Source organism: Chaetura pelagica, unplaced genomic scaffold (genome assembly GCF_000747805.2).
Source record: "Chaetura pelagica isolate M959 unplaced genomic scaffold, ChaPel_1.0 scaffold198, whole genome shotgun sequence".
Classification (NCBI taxonomy): domain Eukaryota; kingdom Metazoa; phylum Chordata; class Aves; order Apodiformes; family Apodidae; genus Chaetura; species Chaetura pelagica.
The window spans coordinates 677,439-693,827 of NW_009954317.1; the positions used below are offsets into that span (position 1 = coordinate 677,439).

The following is a 16,389-nucleotide window of genomic DNA, read 5'->3' on the forward strand; positions in this document are numbered from 1 at the left end:
AACATGAGCTGGCAGTGTGCACTTGGCAGTCCAGAAAACCAACTGTGTCCTGGGATGCATCGAAGTGTGGCCAGCAGGTCAAGGGAGGTGATTCTCCTCCTCCGTTCTGCTCTTGCGAGACCCTACCTGGAGTACTGTGTCCAGTTCTGGAGCTCTCAGAAGAAGAAGGACATGGAGCTTGTGGATTTAGTCCAGGGAAAGGCCATGAAGGGCCTTGCAAGTCGGGTTAAGGATAATAGAAAGGGCTTTTTCAAATACATAGCCGACAAAACTAACACTAGAAGCAATACAGGCCCACTGTTGAATGAGGTGGGTGCCCTGGTGACAGGATATAAAGAAGGCAGAGGTGCTGAATGCCTTCTTTGCCTCTGTTTTTACTCCTGCAGGCTTTCCCCATGAGCCCCAGCTTCATATAGCCCCAGAAGAAGTCAAGATAAAGGAGGAGATTGACATGGTAGATGAGGATTGGGTTAGGGATCAGCTGAGTAATCTGGACATCCATAAATCGATGGGTCCAGATGGAATGCACCCAAGGGTGCTGAGGGAGCTGGGGAGGTCATTGCTAGGCCACTCTCCATCATCTTTTGTAAGTCAAAGTAGGCCAGTGGCATCCTGGGGTGCATTAGAAAGGGTGTGGTTAGTAGGTCAAGAGAGGTTCTCCTTCCCCTCTATTCTGCCTTGGTGAGGCCACATCTGGAATATTGTATCCAGTTCTGGGCCCTTCAGTTCAAGATGGACAAGGAGCTGCTTGAGAGAGTCCAGCGCAGAGCCACAAAGGTGATGAAGGGAGTGGAACATCTCCCTGATGAGGAAAGGCTGAGGGAGCTGGGTCTCTTTAGCTTGGAGGAAAGAAGACTGAGGGGAGACCTCATCAGTGTTGACAAGTATTTAAAGGGTGAGTGTCAGGAGGACAGAGCCAGGCTTTGTTCAGTGATGTCCAGTGATAGGACATGGGGCAATGGGTGCAAACTGGAGCATAGGAGGTTCCATGTGAATATCAGGAAGAACTTCTTTCCTGTGAGAGTGACAGAGCCCTGGGACAGGCTGCCCAGAGAGGCTGTGGAGTCTCCTTCACTGGAGACATTCAAAACCTGCCTGGATACATTCCTGTGTGATGTGCTCTGGGTGACCCTGCTCTGGCAGGGGGTTGGACTAGATGATCTTTTGAGGTCCCTTCCAACCCCTAGGATTCTATGATCCTGTGATTCTATGAAGATGGTCAGAGGCTAGAGCACCTCTCCTATGAAAACAAGTGTGTGAAAGTTGGGATTATTCAGCCTGGAGAAGAGAAGGCTTAAGGGAGACCTTATGGCAGCCTTCCAGTATCTAAAAGGGAGCCTACAGGAAAGCTGGGGGAGAGACTTTTTACAAGAGTGTGTAGTGATAGGATGAGGGGTAATGGTCTTAAATTGGAAGAGGTGAGATTTAGATGAGACATTAGAAAGAAATTCTTCACTTTGAGAATGGTGAGACACTGGAAGAGGTTGCCAAGGGATGTGCATGACCACCCCCTCGAAGTGTTCAAGGGCAGGTTGGATGGGGCTTTGAGCAACCTGGTCTAGTGGGAGATGTCCCTGCCAATGCAGGGGGGTTGGATCTAGATGATTTTAAGGTCCTTTCCAACCCAACCCATTCTGTGATTCTATGATAATGGCTTCTGATTTGTTTGGGTGAAAATAAGCGAAGACCAGCTACTTTGCAGCTTAAGCTTGCCTTCTGTTAATTGGGAATGAAAAGCAACAGGACCAGTTGGGCCAGCTGATGAGGAAGCAAACATTTACCCATTCAATTCTATCTTGTGCTGCTTTCAGCTGTCTTTGAGAAAAACTGGAGGCTTTTTTACTTTATTTGAAGGATGTGGTAAACTGATCAAGTTCATTCCCGGATGATTACGTTGCAAAAATTCCTTTTGCACTTTGACCTGAATCCTGTGATGTTTGGTGTACCATGTTCAAGTTCTACCGTATTCTATTTTGGAGAGTTTCATCTTGCAGAGGCTGCAAGAAAGCTGGTACTGACTGAACAAACAGGTCCTGTTCCAGTGCAGGATTGCATCTGTTTTTATAACATCATTTTCCAATTCAGGAGTCTTTATCTCATGGGGCCAAAGAATACCAAAATACTTTGTGATAATCTAAGAAATTATTCTCTGGGTACTGGTAAAATGGCCATTATATGTTGTTCATTACAACAAAAAAAAAAAGTTCAAAATAAGCATGGAACCACCCTTTCTTGGCTCTCAGTATTAGTACTTCAAAGGACTGCACAGCTGTCTCTTTGCCATGTCTGCAGTGTTTTGGCTATCAACTGAAGGCCAACAAATGGACCAGCTTGTTATTTGCCATGGTACTTCTGTATGATCTGAACATCTACCTTCTGCATGTTTGTGAGTCAGTTCATTGTGCAAAAGTAACTGTAGCTATAGCTCAGTACTTTTCTTCTGGGACTAGGATGGTGCTGCAAAGGAAAGAGAGTTTATCTCAATTTTCAGTTCCTTTAAGTAGCATCTGTAACATTTTTCTTTCCTTTCGACCTCTTTGCGTTCATGAATTAGTTCTTTGGAAAATAAATTAACTGCATGCATTAATATCTTCTGTGTTACTGCTTTCAGCACATCCTAGTGAAGAAATGTTATTTTATTAGCCCACTCGGCAATAATGACCAATAACTTGATTGTTAACTGCTGTGTTTTAAATGGAATGCTAAATATAAGCTTGTTCCAAAGTGACAGAATCTGGGTCTCTTTTTTTACTGTAATACAGGTGCTTCTGTTTTCAGCCCTGTGTTGTTAGGAAGCTGCAGCTAATTTTTATGGTGCATGTCAGTAGTAGTGGTTCAAATTACACATTTCGTTGGGTCGCTCTTTGTATATAAACTGTCTTCTATGAGGGGAGAGAGATGTTTTTGGTTCTGGGGAAAGCAGTATCTAGACCAGAGAAAATGACCAAATACAGAGCAAAAGCTAAGATTATTCTGTTGATAGCATCATTGTACTTCCAAAGTCACTTCTAGGAGGGATGGTGGCCTGGGCTGAATTTCCACCAATCTGCTAGTCAAGACTAATGCAGGTATTCTGGAAGATTCCAGGTGAGATGTATACACTTCCTCAAAGTGCTGTTTTTCAGACTTCTTGGTGCAAAACTGTGACATGTGGTGTGACTTCAGAGCGAAACAACAAAAAAGATTCAGATATTATGAATTAGAAAACTGTATAGTGTTGGTTCACAACAAAGGTGCTGTGGCAATTTTTAGGCTCTGTATAAAATTCAGTCCTTTTTAAAATGATTATTACACTGCTGGCATGTGGATCAGGACATGTATGAAATTAGAGTGGCAAAAAGTGAGTGTAGTCAAGCGTGCATCTTGTTGAGAATACATATGTGCAAGGTGGAATCTGACTAATAAGTTAAAAATATTTTTCTTGCTGAATCTGTACTCCTTCTCTGGTTAAAGGAGATGGTAGTCCACTTCCTGATGTTCACACTCAGCTTCGGTTCCTAGCAGTGTCTTGTTTTTAATCTTGCTGGAGATGCCTCTATAAAATGGTGTGTGCCTGAAGCCTGCTTGCTTAAACACGCCAGTCATGTCAGCTGCAATGCGGCAGCGCGCGGTGCTAATGAGGTGAGCAGCCAGAGCACCCGGCTGCGTGTTGTCTCATCTCTGCAATTATGGCAGTGGGGACTGGAAAAAGGGATTTGTGCTGGATAACATGCTGTTTTGGCCCTTCCACAGGGTGACCCTGTGACCTTCCCGAGGACTGGGCAGCGTATTTCTACTTCCATTTTTGAGAGTTAAGTGGTTGCTTCACTATACTTAAGGCAAGCTCTAAAATACATCTGGTTGGGAGAAGAAAAAAACCTGGAAACTATGGAGAGGGCAACCCTGTCTTCTGCCCCCCTGCCTCTCCCTTCCCTCTTTAAATAAATTCAAATGCATGTTGAAATGAAATATATTGCCTGGTGGTACGTGTGTTCGGGTTGAGTAGATGCAACTCTGTAGCATCTTTGGAATAGAGCTAATCAAGTAATTAATTTGGGCAAGATCTGGATTGTTACGGCTGGCCTTTCATAGGCACAGAAATGCGGATGCACTGTGATTTCTCAGTTCACCATCTTTCTCTTTTTTAACTCTTAAGATGCTGACAGCAGTATGAGTTGTGTATTTTATGCTGAAGTCAGAAAGTTTTACTTTGAGCATAGGGCTAAGAAACTGAATATCCTATTTGTCTTTCCCCATCCTCAGATACCAGACTGTCTTCATTGAGCTTGATGCCTTCCTGTCCAATCCTATTGCATTCCTTTTCCTGCAGTCTGTCCTTCATTGTTTCTTCTCCATAGACATAGTTTGTAAAACTGTAAATCATGATTTGGTAATACATTGGTCTTGGCAGCAAAGGTGGCTTTGCTTCTACTTCCTGCCTTAATGTCATGGGATGCTGCGCTGTTGGCTGATAAAATTAGTTCTGAGTACTTATTTACTATAAATCAGATTGTTTAAATTACCTATGTTTAAAATACTGCTGATTTGTTTTTTTAAGGGTCACACCTAATCTCTGTTACTTTGATATTATGCTGTGTAACATGATACCACTGAGAGATCAATAATTCATCTGGGACTGCAAAAGGAATGAATGTGTGGGCAAGAACCAACGCTGGGAGGCAGGAACATCCTTAGCTGACACTGCTGATGTGAACATAGTGTGAAGCTAACACCCATAGAAAGGATTGTCTCAACCTATTAAAAAAGTCCTTCACCCTGGGAAAGAGCCCAAGATTATGTGCCCTAATACAGTATGTTCTTTGCCTAGTCCTGGTTTTAAGTGGGTTAAATAGCACAACTGACAAGCTGCATTTTAGGGAGAGTTGTGATGTTTTAATGCTTACCTGTTGAAGTCTGGTATCTCTGTTCGGATCACATAAGGTACAGTATTTCTTTGTCAGTTTACCTTCTCCTGAAGACCTTGAGTTAATTGGAATATTTTTCTCTTCCTTAGGTCTCCGGGTGAATGGGGAACTCATTACTGCTTACCCACAAGTGGTGGTTGTGCGTGTACCAACACCTTGGGTCCAGAGTGACAGCGATATCACAGTCCTCCGCCACCTAGAAAAGATGGGCTGCCGGCTGATGAATCGTCCCCAGGCCATCCTCAACTGTGTCAATAAGTTCTGGACGTTTCAAGAACTTGCTGGCCATGGTGTGCCTCTTCCAGACACTTTTTCATATGGTAAGGCATTTGGATCAAAAGGTAGCATAGTTACCTGCCATAATTTGTGCTTTTGCAATGCAAAAGATAGAAGTTAAGTTTTGGAAATGCATAGAATTAAGTAGCCTGAGGCTACTATTAGTTCCACAGTTCAGTAACCAGAAAAGGAAATTAATGTCACAACACTCAGATTCTGTTTCTGACTTAGTTTCTTAGCTGTGGTGCTTTGGTAAGATGATTTTAACTGTACCTGAGCCTCCCAACATTAACTTAGAATGTTATTGCTAAAATACTTTGAACTCTTTTCCAATTGTCTGAGCAACAGTCAAGAACTTGGGGAATTGCATGTCACAGGATACGATGAAGATTTAGACTTTGATAAAACCTGAAAGTAGATTAAGCTTCTATATGAATGAAAATATCTGCAAATACATTAGCCATTGTGAAAAGTCAAAAAGTGTATAGGCCCTCATATTCAGCTTTTAACAGATGTTTGCGATTTGTTTCCCACCAGGGTAGTTAATGTCTCTTGTGCCTGCCTCTGGAGTCTGTGGTTCCTGACAAGAGTGCTAGATTAGAGCAACCATTTGTCAGAGCTACCCTGATGCTATTTTTGCTTTTCATTACAATTTATTAAATAATTGAAAATACCTCTTTTCTTGGAAAATACCAGTGCTTTCATCCCCTTTGTGAGGTTGCACCAATAGGCTTTTATAATGGGAACTTGACAAAAACACAATCAAACTTGACGTAAACAAAAACATGAGTTTCCATCAATTACTGTGAAAACACCTTTAAGAAGAAACATATCCTTTCTTTATAGATGTGGGTGCTCTAGCTCTTTGAGAAGGGAATGAGCTTTTAATGTTTTTTTGGGGTAAGAGGAGATAATGAATTACTTGCAGAACATCTCTGTCTTTTTGTAACTCCTTGCCACTTCTTGTAGCGCCTGCCTCTGGAATGTGACAGAAGCATGACCTTTTTTTTTCCCTTTTCTTAAAACATAAGTATAAAGCTATTGATGAGAACTGGCTTTGCCAAGAAAAACAGGATGTGCTGAATGACATGTTATTCCATGACATGCATTAAAATCCCTGGTGAGTTAGTGCTGGCTGCTGTTGGCTTTGTGGCCAGTGTCTTGGCTTGACTTCCGTGCTTTACTGCACATGCTGTCAGAGAAGTCTCATCCCTTTGTCTGCTAACTTTCTCTTCTGTATTTCTTGTGCTGCAGTCAGCCTTTTGTGAATTAAACTGAACTCAGATAACCTTGAAGTATCAACCATAATGATGTGGATGGTCATTAGAAGGTGCTCTCTCATCTGTAAGGTCCTTACAGGTGCGGTGAGACAAAAAGGTTTAAGTACTACTTCAGGAAATAGGGAGAATGAGATGTAGGAGCCTAAAGAGCTGCAAAGGGGGGAGGTGAAGTTGCAAGATTTGGGTTTGTTACTGCTCTCTGGTTTATGCCTTGTCTTTGTATTCCCTGTTGCTTTCCTGGTTAGTAGTTTGAATGGAACTGTTACTGGTGTTATATCTGTGCTATTTTCCTGCTAGATGTTTGAAAACATGGAATTTGATAAGGTGAAAGAGGTAAACAGGAACAAGATGGTAGAATGGGGGCATTAATGTTTGGAAGATTGGATTGAGCCTTTTGGGGCTGTGATCAAGAAGAGTTTTTCAGCTTACGTCTTTCATTTTAAAGAATGTAGGAGTTAGTATCTGCTAGATTACAAACACCTTCAACGTCTGACAGCTCTATCACCCAGTTCCTCTTAACTGATAGTTTTTCCTGTATTACCTAAGCTGTATGGGTGGGAGGAATGTGTGGCAATTACATCCCAAATTTGGCCACACCAGATTGATGGCACATAATGTTGTTGGTTTTCTTTTTGCCAGGTGGTCATGAGAATTTTGCCAAAATGATTGATGAGGCGGAAGTGCTGGAGTTCCCTATGGTGGTGAAGAACACACGGGGTCACCGAGGTGGGTGTGAGGTCAGGGGTGAGGGTAGGGAGTGTTCCAAGCAGCAGTCTTTAAGATTTTGTCTCGTCAAGGGATGGTAGTGAAGGTCTTTTATTAGGTGTTGGACTTCTTTGTGGAACATCTAAATTCTACCAGCCTTCAATTTCTGAATGTTAACTAGGCTGTGACACTGGAAATCGATTTTAGTAGAACCTAGTCTTGCAATAGCAGGGGGGATAGGAGTTCAAAATGGTGGTGCATGAGTGACTTCTATGAGGAAAGCTTTGAATGGGAATAATGGAAGGTCTGTCCTTAGTAGAGAGAAGCATACATGGTTTTTAGGTATATTTCTAAATAGGCATAAGAAATGGAATCTTAGATTATTCAGTCTTGATTTGACTTTTTCTCTACTTTGTAACTAGTATTCTGATTTAAATAAAACCTCATGTATTGTTTATCAAAATGAATCTCTGTTTTTTGGAAAGAAGTCTCTGATAGTGCTGATGATAATACAGCAAGTTCAGATTAAATTATTCTGTTATCAGTCTCTTATTTAAAGTGTTGAATATGAAACAATACATCGGTTTTGTTTATTAAAAGAAGCCAGGTTTAAAATCAACTTCAGAGGTTACTTGCAAAGGAGGTTGCACTGTTTCTAAATTTTTTAGAAACCAATTTAAGAAATACTTGAAGAAAAAAGGGACTGAAACTGAAGTTTAAGCACAAGAACCAGCAATTACCTTAAGAACATAATAAAAAGACACCACTTCTTCCTCCTTATTGTCCTTCTGTTTGTTCCCCTCTGTGCTGCACTGCTACATATCTTCTGCTGGCATGAGTGTTTCTGTAGCTGTGTAGTAAATGTATTCAGGAACTTAGGTTGGATGAATCTAGATGGTTTATTTTTACTTGGATTAATTTCTTACATGGATCATTATTTACTCTTACAAATGTTTATGTTGATGTAATGGAAGAGTGAGAGCAAAAGGCTGGAGTGGAGGAAGATCTGATCTGCCTGTTGGCAGTAACACCTGTTTATGTGGTTTTAAAGTGCTTGTGGAGGTACAAAGCCAAGTTTGAGTCTGACTTCACAGCAAGCTGAATTTGACAACTATGGAGTATCTGAGACAGTGGATTTCACTTGATACTGCCTCTTGTTAAGATGTACCAAATAATTATAGCAAGTGCAGTTATTAACTTCTTTTTTTTAGCAAGAAAAAGAAAATTTTTCCTATAAATCTCTGTTTACAGGTTCTGCTTTAGAGCGCTTTAAATTCCAGGCATTTTAATGCAAATTTATGCACAGTACATAAACTTTCACACTAAGAAAGCTGGGGAAACTTTCAAATTAATGGAAGAGCAGCCATTTGCAAATTGTATTTTAAAAAAAAAAGCAAACATGGTCATATGTACTGGCTGATTAATATAAGTCATACTCTTCTGAGCCCGTTGTCTGCATAGTTTCCTGCAAAAGCAAATGTGCCCATCTTATTTTTGCCAAGATATCACAATGCTACATAATTGTCAAGAATTAAGTAGTTTCCCTCTGAGGCATCATTCTTCCTATGCCATTTAAGGACTATAGTAGCAATAATAAATGCCAGTAGGAGAGCTGAATTTGGGAATGGGAGAAAGCACAAAGAAGTTTTTTGCTTTCTTGTAATGATTTTTGAGCTTACATTCTGATACTCTGTGATGAGAAATTACATGTTCCTCAAGCAGAGGTGGAGACCTTAAATCCTGATGAGGTAGTGGCTGCTCCAGTTGGGTGTTGGATCACTTGGTAGAATTCTTCATACATTTTTTCTCTTAGTTCTCCTTCTACTGCATTTCTGTTTCCTTAGTTAAGATGGGCATTTTATCAATTGATTTTTGTACTCTATTAACATTGTAGACTAGTTGAGTGACAATTCTGAAAAAAAAATAAATACCTGTACTGCCTTATTGCAAAACATGTATCTAATATGGCATGGGGAGTCGTTAAGAAAGGGGAAGAGAAGTTGGGAATGTAACTAAAGATGGAAAGGGATGCCATCTTGTGAGACTGGAGATGACATGGAAAGTGGTAGTCTCAGGAGTGACTTTCATCAATATTAGTAAAAGTGCTAAATAACAAAAAGATTCTTTAATGTGCTCTAGAAAGGAAGGGGAATGAAATGACATGCTGTAGGTTTGACAGAACAAGTCCTTAGGATGTTTTCTTGCAGAAAAGCTAGTGATTTCTGAAGATTTATTCTGTAAAATTGTAGTGTATTCCATTCCATGTCTTGTGGAATCTTCTGCTAAACTGTCTTGGATACTGTGGAGTCTAATGTTTTCCTCTGAAAATAGTTGTTCCACTGCAAAGCCTTATTTTGGAGTTTTGATCTCTTGTGTTAGAAGGAGCAGCTTCAAGAAAATTCCCAACAGAAAAGTGGTTTGGTTCTGCAGTGGTACACTAGTGACTTCAGGTTTCTTAGCTGCTTGGTGTTTAACAGTTTCATGTCATTGATTCCTATGTGTCAAAGCTGTAAGCTGCAGGTCCAGTCCTCTTGGATGAACAAAACTATGTTATTAATTAAATATTTGCTACTCGTAGGTATTTCTTCCTGTTTTCTCTTGTTAAGGACTTGTACCAAAAGGAGCTGAACTACAAGGCCACCTCTGGAATCTAAAGCTGTTTTCTTTCTGTTTATTTTTCTGTTTTCTACTCCTTATATGGCTGCTCAGCTGTGTCAGCACTTCAACACTTAGAAGCAGTGGAACACTAATGCCCACAGAATAATTTTTAGATGGGTATAAGCTACAAATGGGGCACGAGACTCACTGAGGTTCTGCTTTTATGCATTGAATCATTGATGCAGCTCAAATCGGTAGCTTCCTCCAATCTTCTGATGTTCTTTTCTTCATACAGGTAAAGCTGTGTTCCTGGCACGAGACAAACACCATTTGGCAGACCTAAGCCATTTAATCCGTCACGATGCCCCTTACTTGTTTCAAAAATATGTTAAAGAGTCTCATGGCAAGGATGTCCGTGTCATCGTAGTGGGAGGCCGTGTGGTGGGCACCATGCTCCGCTGCTCCACAGATGGGAGGATGCAAAGTAACTGCTCGCTTGGTAGGAAAACCATTGTTCACAGTTTTGGTCAGAGTTTTTCAGTGCAGTTGAAGAATCACAAACCGAACTGAAATAAGCTGCAGGTTTATTTTTATTAGTTGTGCTTATTGTTGGGGATTTACAGAGGAAAAATGAGAGTGTTTGTTAAATGAGGTGTGTATTGAGCAAATCCAGACCCTTGATTACTTCTAGAAGAGGAGCAATTGGAGAACAAGTCCTGTGAGGAAAAGCGGAGGGAATTAGGATTGTTCAGCCTGGAGAGGAGAAGGCTGAGGGGAGACCTCATTGTCCTCTACAGCTACCTGAAAGGACGTTATAGCACAGTGGGTGTCTTCTCTCAGGTAAATAACAATAAGCTAGAGGAAATGGCCTGAAGTTGTGCCAGGGTAGGTGTAGGCTGGATATTAGGAAAAATTTCTTAACTGAAAGAGTGGTCAGGCACTGGAACAGGCTGCCCAGGGAGCTGACAGAGTCACCATCCCTGGAAGCATTTAAAAACCATGGCACTTGAGGACATGCTTGAGTGGGCTCTTTTTTTTGGGGGGGGGAGGTGGAGGGAGGGACAACCTTGATGGTTGGATATGGTAATCTTAGAGGTCTTTTCCAACTGTGACAATTCTGTGATTCCGGATATGGGGTTTCCACAGCTTCCCTGGGTAACCTCTTCCAGTGTCTTACCACCCTCAAAGCAAATAATTTCTTTCTAATGTCTCATTTAAATCTCACATCTTCCAGTTTAAAACCGTTATCCCTATTGCTACATGCCCTTGTAAAAAGTCCATCTCCCAGCTTTCCTGTAGGCTCCCCTTTAGATAACTGAGAGGCTGCTATGAGGTCTCCCTAGAGCCTTCTCTTCTCCAGGCTGAACAGCCCCAACTCTCTCAGCCTGTCTTCATAGCAGAAGTGCTCCAGCCCTCTGATAATTTCTGTGGCCCTTCTCTGGGCTCGCTTCAGGAGCTCCATGTCCTTCTTATGTTGGGAGCTCCAGAACTGTTGAGAGGGATGTCAGTCACCTGTCACCGGGCAACAGACAGCAGGTTTTTCTCACTTTCTCCAGGTGGCGTAGGGATGATGTGCTCACTGAGTGAACAAGGCAAGCAATTGGCAGTCCAGGTGTCCAACATCCTGGGAATGGACGTGTGCGGCATTGACCTGCTGATGAAGGACGACGGTTCATTCTACGTCTGCGAGGCCAATGCAAATGTAGGTTTCATTGCCTTTGACAAGGCTTGTAATCTAGATGTAGCTGGTATCATAGCGGACTATGCCACTTCCCTCCTGACCCCCGGCCGCTTGACGCGGCGCATGTCCTTGCTCTCTGTGGTGTCCACGGCAAGCGAGACTAGCGAGCCAGAGCTGGGCCCTCCAGCTAGTGCCGCTGTCGACAACATGAGTGCTAGCTCCAGCTCTGTCGACAGCGACCCTGAGACCACTGAGAGAGAGTTGCTCACCAAGCTCCCGGGGGCTCTGTTCAACATGAACCAGCTATTAGCCAATGAGATCAAACTGCTGGTGGAGTGATGCCATATGTTAATAGGTGACCAACACAACTCTCTCTTGTAACTTTTTCTTTTTAAACCAACTTGCAATGCTGTTTATCAGAGAAGCTCAGAGGAATGGGGAAGGGGTGGTGGTGGGGAGGGGTGTCATTCAAGACAGAAGGAGTAAAAGGCATGTGTGCTGTGATTGCCACCCCTACTTTTTGCAGAACAGAAAATTGTGTTCATTCTTAAGCATCAATTTTCTAAGGAAGATGCTCAGTTTACAACCTAAATGGGAAATTGGCTTAGATGTTGCTTGGTTCCCAGATGTGTTGCAGTTCATGTATGTTCACAGGCAAGCTCTGAAGCATGATTCATACTTGAAGATTTCAGAAACTATTCTGGCAGCTCTCTAGAAACTTCTGTGAACTGCTGCATCATTTAAGTCTCTTCTGCCTCTGCAAGGCTTGATCCTCTAAATTGTCGAGTGCCTCAAATTCTTAAAGGGGGGTTGAAGGTGTTAAATACCAGGTATTTCAAAGTTTCTGGGCACCTGCTGTTCCTACTCTTGTAGACAGGAGCTTTAAGTTTAGGGTCCTTTTGAAGTCATCACTTCCTGACCTCGCAGGATATGGCCTTTCAAATGATGAGGCTGAGAGAACTATCAGTTGACTTAACATGAGCTTTCTGTACAGATCTGTACTTTATGCTATCTTGGTATTAATTGGCAGCTTTGTGTCTATATTCCATTATAAAATTTTTTGAAGGAGGATTTTAATACTTGTGTTTTTCTCATTTCACATTCTGATTTTGGAAGGTGTGTAGGGGAATTGGTCATATCCTATTTGTGGCAGAAGTGGCACGTTTTAACTATTTTTTGCATGATTGGAGGAGATAAACAGCACTGTAATGTTTGGTATACAAAATATTGTTTAATCCAATGTGAAAAAGAATTACACTAGTTAAAAGCAAACGTGCATCGACTTGTATTTGTTAGTGTTCTAGTCTTTTTGAGAGAGATCTGCAATGTTACTGTTCCTTTTTCTTTAATACATGCTAGTCCAACACTCCCTTCTTTATGCCTGCATCTTTAACAGTGGCCAAAGTGAAAACACTGCAGACTATTTGTTGAGAAAACAGTGAGTTAAAGCCTGTACATTGGTGGGGTGGGGTTTTTGTTTGTTCTGTTTTCTTTCTTGCCTCTGTTTTTTTAGAAGTTTTTTTGAGGGAAACATGTTAAGGTGTGGAGGAGTGAAAAGTTGGTTAAAAGTGATTAGACATCTATAGGTTACTTTAGAATAAAGCTGCAAGTTTATACAATACTTACCAGGCTTACTTTTTCCCCACTGAACATAAAAACTGATGATGGCAGAAATCTGAAGAGTATGACTCTCAGTTCTTAGCTGTTGGAAACAAATAAATAATAAAAATAAAACAAAATAGAAAAAAAAAAAAGCAAAGGGGAGGGGGAGAAGAGAGCTCAGCCAGAATTTTTAAAAAATAATAATAAAAAAAAATTAGTAGTCTAGGTTCACAATTAACAAATTGATCCTGGACCTTTACGTGTGTGTGTGGTGTGGGTGCACACACTTGTGTGTGTTTGTGTGTGTGCATTTCCTTTGCTTTATTTCTTTTTGGGTTTTGGCTGTTTAGCTCTTGATTTTTTTTCCAGGCTGCCTGATTTTTGTTAGTCCTTCTGGCTGATACTAGCCAAGAGACACATATGATAAAAATAAAACAAGAAAGAAAAAAAAAAACAAAGGGGAGGGGGAGAAGAGAGCTCAGCCAGAATTTTTAAAAAATAATAATAAAAAAAAATTAGTAGTCTAGGTTCACAATTAACAAATTGATCCTGGACCTTTACGTGTGTGTGTGGTGTGGGTGCACACACTTGTGTGTGTTTGTGTGTGTGCATTTCCTTTGCTTTATTTCTTTTTGGGTTTTGGCTGTTTAGCTCTTGATTTTTTTTCCAGGCTGCCTGATTTTTGTTAGTCCTTCTGGCTGTGCATTTTCTCATTACTGTTGAGCTGTTTTAGAAAACAGATAACAAAACCAGATATGGAGTCCATTTTTCAGTCCCTATCTTCCCCCTCCTTTTCCTCCTCTGTCTCCTGATCCCTTTTCATTCCTTTCTCATTGTCTGGGTTCATAAAGCTCTGGAACTATATATATATATATATATGTGTGTGTATATATATATATATATATAAAGATAAGCCTCTTTTTTTAAAAAAAAAAGTAAAATGTTTACAATTGAAAAATAATCTTGTGAAAATAGGTTTTTTTGGAGGGGGTTATGTGTGTCCAATGCTGCTGTTTTCTGGATACTTTAATGGAGCATGTCCTGTGTGCCCTCTGAGGCTCTGCACTGCCCACCTCTGTGGCCCTTCCTCACCTCTCTGCTGCTCTACTGTTTTATCTTCACTTGGACCTTAAACACGACTCATGGACACTTATGCAGAGAGTTTTCAAGAGGCAATAAATAGAACGGTATTAACCTGCTTTATGGAGGTTTGATCATGCTTCTTTGTACAGTTTGGTTTTGGTTTTGGGTTTTTTTGGGTTTTTTTGTTGTTTTTTTTTAAATTTTAAAAGGAATGTAATAAAATGGCTTGCTTTTTTTTGTAGAATTAAATATTATTATTAAAATCAAGTGAAAGATTGACTGTTGGTGTTAAGCAAGGGAAAGGACCAGCTGGTCCAGCAACAAAAGGAACTTCAGCACTAAAGGTATTTTCAAATCTTTCTTCCTGAGCCTTCAAGCCCACAGATTATACCTGAAGAATATAAAGGTCTTCAACTTCCATGAAGAGTTTCAGAACCACAAACCATGAAAGAAACCTAATTTTCTAGTGGCTAAACAGCAAACTGTCTGTTCTAGAGGCTCTTCTCCCCTTGCTTGTTTATCTAAGGGGAATTTGGGTGGTGGTAGGGGTTTTGGGTGTCGGGGGTGGTTTTTTGTGGATTTTTTTTGGTTGGGTTTTTTTTTGTTTGGTGTTTTTGTTTGTTTGTTTGTTTGTTTGTTTTACTGGTAGGTGCTTACCCTCCTTGAGGGGCTGATAGAGTCATTGCTTCCCATTTCAGCTGTGGCACATATTGAGCACATGTAGAGTAACAGCAGGGAATAAACGTGCTGGTTTGTATAGTGGCACCTCTGTATTTCGTTGCAGAAAACATATTTTAGAGGCAAGAGCTGGTAACTTAACATTGTGGCCTGTTTTTTAAGTCTCCATACTATTTTCTGGCTCACAGGAACTTTGTTTCTGTCACCCTTTCAGAATATCCAGATTACACCTCACAGCAGTAAAATTTCTGAAGAAAACATAAGATTTTTAGAAAGACAAATCAGAGGAGGGAGAGATTTACTCTGTAGTTGGTGCTAGTTTGGAGATAAGTCTATGCATCGTGGTCAGAGAAGGAGACAGGATTCTAAACATCATGTACATTTGTTTGGACATTGGGTACTGCATGAAAACCTGGCTTGAGAGTTCATTGGTACAAATGAGCACACTTGTCTCCTGTATTTACTCCCTACTTATCTGTTGCTTGTGAAATAGTGAAACGTATAGAATGGGCTGGGGGTGCAAAGGGGGTGTCTTGTTTTTACTTAAGGGAAAAAAAAAATCCCACTAAGAAATCTATCCTGTGGTAAACAGGCAATGTTTCTCATTGAAGGTGAACTTTACAGACATCAGCTTTATATACTGCGTTTTCTTCAATACCATATGCGGAAAAACAGATGCTAAACTTTCATACAGTTGCACTAACACTACCTCCATTTTTGGAAGCATGTGCTGAAAAAAGGTCAACTTAGTGCTGGATTCCAATAGTGCTAATACAGCTGATGGTGTTACAACTATTTTTGTATATTTTAATGTTTTAAATATCCAATTAGAAATTCTTGTTTCCAATAATAAGTTTATTAGACCGCATCTGATGAAATTTTGTTCTTTGTAACACTGGAGATTTTCTTCTGTTCAACTTGCCATGTTCGCAGTTGTTGTCTTGCTGTGTCAATGTATGAGTTGTATTGTAAGCCTTGTGTTTAATGCTTAAAAGTGTTTATAAAATCTTTTCTTGGAATATTACAACACCTCATCTGTAACACAGTGTCAGTGCTTGTTGCATATGTGGACTGTTAATGTTTTTCCTTTAAGCTAATGGTCACTCTGAGCATTTTCTCCCACTTTGTGTGCTGTCTTTCATGTATGATACTTAGGAAACAACCTGTGGAATATCTGTGTGTGTCAGATGCAAAGGAGATACTTCTTCAGATGTTATACTGGACTTCAAAATCCAACAAATGAAATCAGTGACATTTTAATCTTTTCTCCCCCTTATTGCAAAAATCTGTCAGTTAAATACATAAGGGACCTTAAGGGCATAGAGGGACTTTGAAAACAAATGACATCTGTCCGTATCTTTCTCATGGATCACTCTTTTTGAGAAGGTTTATGGGCTTTATGGCTGGTGTGAGACACACGACCCACTCCTGTACTCTCTGTGGAATAGTAGGTGCTTGGACAGGTAACTTCTGTTGCTACTGTCTTTTTTCACTTTTAATTTTTCACTGTTCTAGGAGTTCTTTTAAGTGGAACACTGCTGGATTTATAACCAGGTGTTTGCTGTCTATCCTTTCTTTTATT

At 40.7% G+C, this 16,389-nt stretch overlaps 1 protein-coding gene across 1 annotated transcript in view; it reads left to right on the top strand.

Annotated features, from left to right (window-relative positions):
- RIMKLB (ribosomal modification protein rimK-like family member B) overlaps positions 1–12,006 on the top strand; it is a 40,837-nt gene extending 28,831 nt beyond the window's left edge. The window contains exons 2-5 of the mRNA XM_010004131.1: positions 4,994–5,224; positions 7,100–7,186; positions 10,059–10,262; positions 11,320–12,006. Coding sequence (XP_010002433.1) covers positions 4,994–5,224; positions 7,100–7,186; positions 10,059–10,262; positions 11,320–11,783 — 986 coding nt within the window. The 3' untranslated portion in view covers positions 11,784–12,006. The remainder of the gene's footprint in view (positions 1–4,993; positions 5,225–7,099; positions 7,187–10,058; positions 10,263–11,319) is intronic.
- Positions 12,007–16,389: the final 4,383 nt, after the last annotated feature.